Source organism: Anomalospiza imberbis, unplaced genomic scaffold, assembly GCF_031753505.1.
Source record: "Anomalospiza imberbis isolate Cuckoo-Finch-1a 21T00152 unplaced genomic scaffold, ASM3175350v1 scaffold_255, whole genome shotgun sequence".
Taxonomy (NCBI): Eukaryota; Metazoa; Chordata; class Aves; order Passeriformes; family Viduidae; genus Anomalospiza; species Anomalospiza imberbis.
The window spans coordinates 110,956-120,599 of NW_027099883.1; the positions used below are offsets into that span (position 1 = coordinate 110,956).

Genomic DNA, 9,644 nt, shown 5'->3' on the forward strand with positions numbered 1-9,644 from the left:
AATTAATATATAATTGCCTAGAGGTTATAAACTATCAAACTAAAGTAAGAGAGGACCTAATGGATCAACCACTCCAAGGTGGAAAACGATTATACATCGATGGATTTTCACGGGTAATCCAGGGCACAGGGTATTGGGGTAGGCTATAGTAGATGTAGAGTTAGTGGCCCTAGAAAAAGGAAAGTTACCTTCCAACTGGTCAGCCCAAGCATGTGAGTTGTATGCCCTAAAGTGAGCTCTGGAAATATTAACACAGAAAAGAGAAACAATATATACAGACTCAAAATATGGTTTTGGTGTAGTGCATACCTTTGGAAAAATTTGGAAGAGTGAGCTATTAAATTCAAGGGGAAAGGAACTAAAAACTTCTTTTAGAAGTGTTAGAAACTTTACAATTACCAGAAGAAGTGGCAGCAGTATATGTTAAAAGACATAAAAAAGGAGTGACTCAAGAAGCACTAGGGAACCATTTAGCAGATTTAGATGCTAAGAATTCAGCCGAATCAGGGACAGAAAAAATAATGATAGCATTAACCCCCATGAGAGAAATGGAAGAAGTCCCCGTATTCAGTGAGACAGAAGAGAAAGAATTCCTTAAAACAGGAGCAAAGAAAGATAAACAAAGGGAAGTGGAAAGCCAATGTTGTGAGTAAAACACTTCTAGAATCAATCATTCCCCGACACGGGATGGTGAACAGGATTGATTCAGACCAAGTGTAAGAGGCCGTCTGAAGCCCCCACTTTTGCCTACCAATTGCCACGAGGAGAAACCCCTTCCCCCAATACAGTAACAGCTTGGAGAGAGCAGCAGTGCAGGTGCAGTTGCTGCACAGTTACGTTAGCTGTTCCGAACAGGGCCTGGCAAGGACTTGGCAAGGAGTTGGCATGAACACAGGAAGGAACGGCCTACTGCATATTTGCCCACTCTCCTCCTGAAGCCAAATGAACTTTTGGGGTGACCCTAGTTGTCTCTCACTGAAGACCTCTCATCTGCCCCATTACCACTGTGACAGACGGACGGAGATCGAAAACCCTCCTCCCAAGGACTGAGACTGAGACCCCTACCACAGGGAGTGGGGAAACCACTAATGACACGACCTGTTCTTCTTCAGTAATTCCAATGGACTTATTCTTCATTGTGTTTGTCCTGCCTTGGTGGTTTCAGTGGACTCACTTGTTCCCCTGCAGCAATTTCAACAGACTTTCATTGTCCTGCATGTTCCCCTCTTTTTTCCTCTGTTGAGTATAAATGGACCCCTGAGTTGACCAGAACTTCGAAGACTTCCCCGACACGACCAGACGGATCCCCATCGTCCGGACCAGTGAGGATCTCACCCGTGTTGGTAGCTATTCCCATCCCCCTCTTTTCTCTCTCTCTCTCTCTATCCTTTTATCTCCTTTCTGATCCCCACTATTGCATTTGCTGTTTTGGCCCCTAATAAAGGTGCATTTGTTGTGATTAACTAATAGTCCCTTGTTGTTTGTCTTTTTGCACTTTTGGGATCGGTGAAAAGAACCATCATGACACCCCGCACAAGCGGATCGTGACACCAAGGAGCTCATTTCACCTCTAAAATACTGCAAAAAGTTGTTCAAACCCTGGGAGTAAATGGGAATTACACACTCCAAGGCATCCACAGAGTTCTAGTCAAATTGAGAGGATGAATCAAACTCTTAAAAGAGCTCTAGATAAGCTGATGATTGAAACCCAGATGTCATGGATGAAATGTCTCCCTTTGTCCTTATTAAGACTTAGAACTCAACCCCAGTTAGATCTGGGGGTGTCACCCTATGAAATGACGTTTGGGTTACCCTTTTTGACCTCACCCCAGAGGGTTGCCACCTATGAGGAAGAGAAAGCCAATGCCAAGAAATACGTTATGTCTATAGCAGAAACCTTCAAAGGGCTAAGACATAGAGGGGCTATTGCTCAAACTACCACCCTGGATTTCAGAATCCATAATATTAATTCTGAGGATTTGATCAAGTAATGATCAAGTCATGGAGAGATCAGTCTTTAACTCCTCAGTGGGAAGGTCCCTTTCAGGTACTGCTCACCACCGAATCGGCCGTGTGAACTGCAGAGTGGGGATGGACTCATGCCAACAGATGGACTCATGCCAACAGAGTTAAAGGCCCAGCAGGAAAAACACAAAAAATGCACTACATATAACATCCAGACCAGGTGAAACAAGATTGAATCTCAAGCAGAGACTGAAAGACAACCAGAAAAACACCAAGATGCCCAAAGTCAAGCTTCCACCAACCAGTTTGAGAACTGTCTTCCTGTTTTAATGGGTGTGAATTACCAGCACCTGTTGAGGAGAAGTACACAAGGGACGGTAAGAGGCAATGGGGCAGCTTCTTTAAGAAAATAAGACAAAGGAAGGAGGGCAAGACCCCTTTGTTTGCTACCAAGAAGACTCCATAGCCCTGCTGCGGGTAGCAACCCCGTAGGCATGGTAAGGTAGGGACAAAAAGCCATATCGGACCACTGTCATTCCCCAACTGTCTTTGAATACAACAGGGACTGGAGGGCAAGACCGAGCTGGCCTCTGGACCCCTAAGATACAATGACTGTGGGTAGCAACTACATAGGCATGATAGATGGGAGTCAAAGCCATCCTGCACCTCTGTTAGGCCCTTTTGTCCATTCCAAATAAGTGTGTCTAAGGAAAACCTGAGATTTTTCTCCTGTTCCCACTGTCCTTGCCCACATCAACAGATGCTAGTATGACTCTTTCAAGAGAGAGAGAAATTTTTTTACTTAATTGTTCAAGCATAATGACATATAGAAAAAGAAAAGGGGGTTTGTTATAGATGAGTAATCCTATGGTTGACTCTCCCAATTAAGGGGTGAATATTAAGTATATGTTAAGTTGTGTAGGTGTATAGTTATCTTTCCCTTCCCCCTTGCATTGTTATCATGGGATGCCCTCAGTAGTCAGGGCATTTGGGAGGGTCGGCTTGTTGCTATGGCAGCGCCTGAGCTCAAATCAAGCTGTAAGAAAGTGATCTCCACCACTGGACAGCGAAGGAGGAGTGGATTGACAAGACTTTGGGAGGGACTGGAGGTATTAAAGACAGAACATCCATTTTGTAGATAAGCACATGGTGACTGAATCCTTTGCTCCGGAAACTATTTATTCTTTATTCACTCTTCTGTTGTATTTTGACAAGGTCTTAATAAACCATTTAAATTCTTGAAACTGAAAATTGTTTCTCACATGGGGTTGGGGAATGTGGGGCAAGGTTGTCCACACTGGGTCAGACCTCAAGGTAAAACTTCTCTGACCTGGCCAGACCTCCTTAGGAGCGGCCCAACATCAATATCAATCACAGAATGCTGCAATCAGCTCTTCTCTAAAGAGAGCAGTAATAAAAGACACTCTTTAAAATAGGAATACATATTTCTCATAAGCTCTTTGAAATATTTCTCCATAACTGTAAAAGGAAACCTTCTTAATGAACTACATTAGAGCAGAGGGAAATCAACCCACAGCCATGGCTTCTCAGGACTTGCTTCATCCTAATGAGAACCGTGGAGCATTTGGAGCTGAGCCCTGGAACCTCAGGGCCTGAGAGGAGATTGCACAAACCTGTCCAGGAGTCAAAGTCAGAGAAAAAACCCAAAGTTTCTCGAGCCATTAATGGGTGCCACTGAGGTCCATCCCCAACACAGGCTCCTCATGGACTCCTTGGAGGAGAGAACTGGAGGCCAGGATGGCACAAAAACCTCTCAGAGACTCAAATTGCACAAAAACCTCTCAGTATGGAAAGGAAAATCCAAAGTAACAGAGAAAAGTTGAGTATCTCAAAGCATTCATGAGCCCCACTGAGTGTCAGCACAAAGCTCTCAAGGGACTCGTTAAAGCAGATAATTGGGGCCATGATTGCACAAACCTCACACAGAGTCTGGATTAAAAGGGAAACACCAAGTACCTTAAAAGAACTGAAGTACCTTGAAGCATTAATGAGCCACACTGAGTGTTGTTCCTGACAAAGCCTCTCCAGGGACTAATTACAGCAGATAATTGGAGGCCATGATTGCACAAAGCTCTCAGAGACTCCAAGGCAAAAGCCAAAGCCAAAGTGCTTTGAAAAACCTGCAGTCCCTGGGAGCATGAAGGAGCCCCCAGGGCCATTCCTGAGCAAAACTCCCCAGGGACTCCTTCCAGCAGATCCTTGAGGCCACTGGGATGTGGGCTAGGGGGGATGCTGAGGGCAGGACAAGAGGCTGACAGTGCCCAGCCTGGCTGGGGCTGTGCCAGGAGGCCCCAGTGCCTCAGGACAAGGTGTCTCCTGACAGCCCTTGGTGGCACAGACCCTGCTGTGCCCCACGGCACCAGGACTTGGCTTCTCTTTGTCCCCACCTGTCATCAGTGCCTCCAGTTCTCTGCTCTGCCTGGGGCCTGGGGACACTTTCTCAGTCGTGTCCCTCAGTGGGACCCATTAAAAGTCAAAGAAACTTTGGAGTTGGATTCTGACTTGGAGTTCTGGAGAGGTTTCTGCAGCTCCCTCTCAGGGCCTGATGTTCAGGGCCTGAGCACAAAGCCCCAGAGGGTCATTAAAGTCCTTGTGCTGTGTCTGTGCTGCTGAGCTGGGCCGGGCTCCTGGCCCAGAGGGTGATCCTGGTAACCAAGGAGAGCTTCAAAAGCGCATTTCTCTGGATGAGCAGCTCTTCTCCCAGCCCAGCAGGGCTGGGGCACGCCTGCAGCCAGCCCGGGCACAGCACAGAGGCACAGAGAGCTTCCATCAGTCAGGGCTGGGAAGGTGCTGAGAAGTGCCTGGGGCAGAATCACTGGCAGCCCTTGGCACAGGAACCTCTGGCTGCAGGACAATGCAGCTGCAGCTCCTGGAGTGATCTCCTACAGCTGGAACATCCCAATGCCCACAGACCCTGTGAGTACAACTCTGAGTATTTCTGGTGCAGGGCAGGTGAAATGCTCATGAAGCCTTGACATGCTGAGGGGTTCTGATCAGTCATAGAATATTTCCAAGACAATGATTTTGATAAAAATGAGGCGATTTCCTAAGAATTTATATTCAGTTTCCTACTATTGGAGAATGGCAGGAAGGGAGGAATAGATATTAACGGTTGATTATGAATGTTGACAAGGGCCTGAGACATCCAAACTGTTACTTTTAGGGATCAATAGGTGCACAGGAGATCCCTAATGTGCTTGCAGCCACTCTGCCCATGGACAGCAGCAGCATCACCTCTGCTGGAGCCATCAGGCTCAGTCTGAGCTGTCCTTTCTCCAAGCTGCAAACAGAACCTGCCCCCAGCCAGTGCCCTGCAAACAGGCAGGGTTCTGTCAGGCCAAGGAGAGTGCACAGAGATTTGGGGTCTGTGAGTGCTGGCAGGGAGAGCTCAGGCACAGGGAAACACCTGCAGGAGGAAAATCTCCAGGAAGCAGAGAGAAGATCAGGGAAGGAGAGAAAGCAAAAACCAGAAATGCTGTGGCATGGAGAGTTTAGAGATGTCCAGAGGATCCCCTCCAGTGCAGCCCCTCCCTCTGAACAAGCCCCCTCCCTCCTGTCCCCCCAGCCAAGCCTCTGCCCTCAGGGCCGGGGCTCCAAGGCGTGCAGCCCCTCCTGTGCAGGCAGAGCTGCAGCAGAGCCGTGGGGCAGCTCTGCAGCCCCGGGCCCAGTTCCCTCTGCAGAGCACAGGGCTGGGAGCAGCTGCCCGGCACTGGGGGCTCTGGGAGGGGGCACAGCTGGCTCAGGGTGACACAGCTGTCCCCAGTGCCCGGCTCTGGGCAATGCTGTCAGTGCAGCCAGGGAAGGAGCTGCATCTCCCTGCATCCAGTGCCATCAGAAGGACACTTGGAAGTCTCCCTGAGATTTCAGTCCAAGCTGGGAGCTTCAATCCAGGATGCAAACCTGTCCTAGAGCATCTCTGAGTTATAAGATTGATGGGGAAAGGCAGAGGTGTTGTGACACTGAAAATGCTGCTGGGTTGGTAAAATGAGCAACGTGAGTTCTTGGCTGCAAATATGGAGCAGGGCTGTGGTGGATCCATCTGCTCTCAGTAGCACCGTAGCGTTTTTAAAAGAAACATGAGAGTGTGAACATCCTTCATTTGAAAAAGTGAAAGCCCAGAGAAACTCCAAAGAGAATGAAGTGACAGACCATCTGCCCTCAGTCTCCACTCATAATCTTCCGTTAGGGAACTCTGTTCTACCAGAGGGAGGCAGGAATGTTGAGTGTTTCTGATATCTGAGAATACCAGGAGAGACATGGGGGGAGCTTAAAATGAAAACCTCTAAACTCTTAAACACAGAAGAGTGTCCGTGTGTGTTACAGAGGAAGGCATATGGGAAATGGCTTTGGTTTTGGTTACAGGTATCTCCTCTAACTCTTCACTGTCCTTTCTCCATGACCAGGTCCCCATGTGCAGCACCAGCCAATGTCCAACAGCAGCTCCATCAGCCACTTCCTCCTGCTGGCACTGGCAGACACGCGGCAGCTGCAGCTCCTGCACTTCTGCCTCTTCCTGGGCATCTCCCTGGCTGCCCTCCTGGGCAACGGCCTCATCATCAGCGCCATAGCCTGCGGCCACCACCTGCACACACCCATGTTCTTCTTCCTGCTCAACCTGGCCCTCAGCGACCTGGGCTCCATCTGCACCACTGTCCCCAAAGCCATGCACAATTCCCTCTGGGACACCAGCACCATCTCCTACACAGGATGTGCTGCACAGGTTTTTCTGATTATCTTCTTCCTTGGAGCAGAGCTTTCCCTCCTGACCATCATGTGCTACGACCGCTACGTGTCCATCTGCAAACCCCTGCACTACAGGACCCTCCTGGGCAGCAGAGCTTGTGCCCACATGGCAGCAGCTGCCTGGGCCAGTGCCTTTCTCAATGCTCTGCTGCACACGGTCAATACATTTTCCCTGCCCCTGTGCCATGGCAATGCCCTGGGCCAGTTCTTCTGTGAAATCCCCCAGATCCTCAAGCTCTCCTGCTCCAAATCTCACCTCAGGGAACTGGGGCTTCTGGTGGTTACTGCCAGTTTATCGTTGTGTTGTTTTGTGTTCATGGTTTTCTCCTATGTGCAGATCTTCAGGGCCGTGCTGAGGATCCCCTCTGAGCAGGGACGGCACAAAGCCTTTTCCACCTGCCTCCCTCATCTGGCCGTGGTCTCCATGTTCCTGAGCACTGTCATATTTGCTCACCTGAAGCCCCCCTCCCTCTCCTCCCCATCCCTGGATCTGGCCCTGTCAGTTCTGTACTCGGTGGTGCCTCCAGCCCTGAACCCCCTCATCTACAGCCTGAGGAACCAGGAGCTCAAGGCTGCAGTGTGGACACTGATGACTGGATGCTTTCAGGAACATTAAACTGCTGGCCGATTTCTGCAATTCACTTGTAATAAACTTAATCTTTGATACTTCTTATTGATTTAGTTGTGGAGGTTCTTGGTCTTATTTTTACTTTTTCCATCTTGCCCACTAAGAAATGTCATTGTTTGTGCCATTTCTCATTTTTTTTCTCTCCACCTTCCCTGTGGCCACAGACTGTGTCCATGAGGGGCTGCACTCTTGGTGGCTTTAAAGGAACTCAAGGATGTCCCAGCAAAGTTTTCTGCAGAGATTCCCTTTTGTTGCCTTCTCTGGAGCTGCAGCAGCAATGTCTGTGTGCAGAGCTGGGGGCAGATCAGTGCTGGCACAACTGCTCTGGTCCTGCTGACCACACAATTCCGGATCCAGGCCAGGAGCCACTGGCCTTTTTGGCCACCTGGGCACACGGCTGGCTCATGTCCAGCCTGCTGTCCATCAGTCCCTGCAGGTCCCTTTCTGCCTGGCTGCTGTCCAGCCCCTCTGTCCCCAGCCTGTAGTGCTGCAGGGGTTGTTGTGGCCAAAGTGCATGACCCAGCACTTGGACTTGTTAAACCTCACCTTGCTGGATTTGGGCCCTGGATCCAGCCTGTCCAGGTCCCTCTGCAGATCCCGCCTATGCTCCCACAGAGCAACACTCACATCCAGCTTGGAGTCATCTGCAAAGATATCCTTGGTTGCACGGGTCCCCTCAGTGTCACAATGTCCCTTGGGTTACACCAGGCCCTGCACTGTCACACCGGTCTCCTTGGTTCCATGGGGCCCCAAAATGTGACCATGGACTCCTTGGTTCCATGTGGCTTCACAGTGTCACAATGTTCTCATTGGTGCCGCAGTTTCACAGTGGCCCCTTGGTTCCATGGGGCCCCAGGGTGTCACAAAGGCCCCATGGTTACATGAGGTCCCACACTGTCACAATGCTCTCTGTGGTTCCACAAGTCCCCTCAGTGTCACAATGGACTCCTTATTTCCACGAGGCCACACAGTGTCACAACAGCGTTCCAGATTCCTTGAGGCCCCAGAGTGTCACAGTGGCCCCTTGGTTCCACAAGGTCCTGCAGTGTCACAATGTCCCCTTGGTTCCATGAGGCCCCGCAGTGTCAGAACGGCCCCTTGGTTCCACTGGGCCCTGGACTCTCCCAGTGCTCTCCTTGGTTTCGCAGTGTCAAAATGGTGAAACCCCACAGTTCCAGGAGGCCCCGCAGTGTCACAATGGCCTCTGTGGTTCCACGAGGACCCAGTGTCACGGGGCACTCCCTGGTTGTTTGGCCCCAGAGCACCACAATGGAGCCCTGGTTCTATGGGTCTGCACAGTGTCACCATGGTCCTCTTAGTTCCACGAGGCCCTGCAGTGTCACAATGGCCCCAGAGTGTCCCAATCATCACAGAATGACAGAATCAAATAGGCTGGAAAAGACCTTTGGGATCATCAAGTCCAACCAATGCCCTAAAACTGCCTTGTCACCCAGACCATGTCACTAAGTGCCACTGGAGAGGGACAGTGACTGTGCCACCTCCCCCTGGCCTGCCCATTCCAATGCCCACTCACCCTTTCTGTGAAGAACTTCTTCCTGTTGTCCAGCCTAAACCTCCCCTGCTGCAGCTCAAGGCTGTGTCTCCTTGTCCCGCCCTCCAGCAGATCCACACTCACCCCCAGCTTGGTGTCATCTGCACATTTGGTGATGGTGGGCTCGATCCCCTCACCCAGATCATCAGTGAAGATGTTAAACAGGACTGGGCCCAACACAGATCCCTGGGGGACAGCACCAGGGACTGGACACCAGCTGGATGCAGCACCATCCCCACCACTCTCTGGGCCCAGCCTCCAGCCAGCTCTTCAATCTCCCAGTGAGGAGGGAACCTGCCCAAGCCGTGGGTGCAGCTTTTCCAGGGAATGCTGTCAGAGACAGTGCCAAAGGCTTTGCTAAAGTCCAGATGGACATATCCACAGCCTTTCCCACATCCAGAGCTGGGTCACCTGGTTATAAAAGGAGAACAGGTTGGTCAGGCAGGACATGCCCCTCTTAAATCCACGCTGGCTGGCTCTGATCCCTCGGCCATCATGGCACTCAGGGTGATCTGTTCCAGAACCTTGCTGGGCACTGAGGTCAGGCTGACAGGCCTGGAGTTCCCCAGATCCTCCTCCCAGCCCTTCTTGGGGATGGGCTCACACTGGCACCTCCAGTGCTCTGGGACCTCCCTGGTGAGCCAGGACTGATGGTAAATGGTGGAGAGCAGCTTGGGGAGCTCATCCACCAGCTCCCTCATCCCCCTAGGATGGATCCCATCTGATCCCATACAC

General features: G+C 50.6%; 1 protein-coding gene across 1 annotated transcript; it reads left to right on the forward strand.

Moving 5' to 3' along the window:
* The first annotated feature begins 6,412 nt into the window (after nucleotides 1-6,412).
* Nucleotides 6,413-7,345, forward strand: LOC137466530 (olfactory receptor 14A16-like). Its single transcript, XM_068178253.1, has one exon. It carries the CDS (start codon nucleotides 6,413-6,415, stop codon nucleotides 7,343-7,345), a length of 933 nt encoding a protein of 310 aa, XP_068034354.1.
* The last annotated feature ends 2,299 nt before the right edge of the window (nucleotides 7,346-9,644 follow it).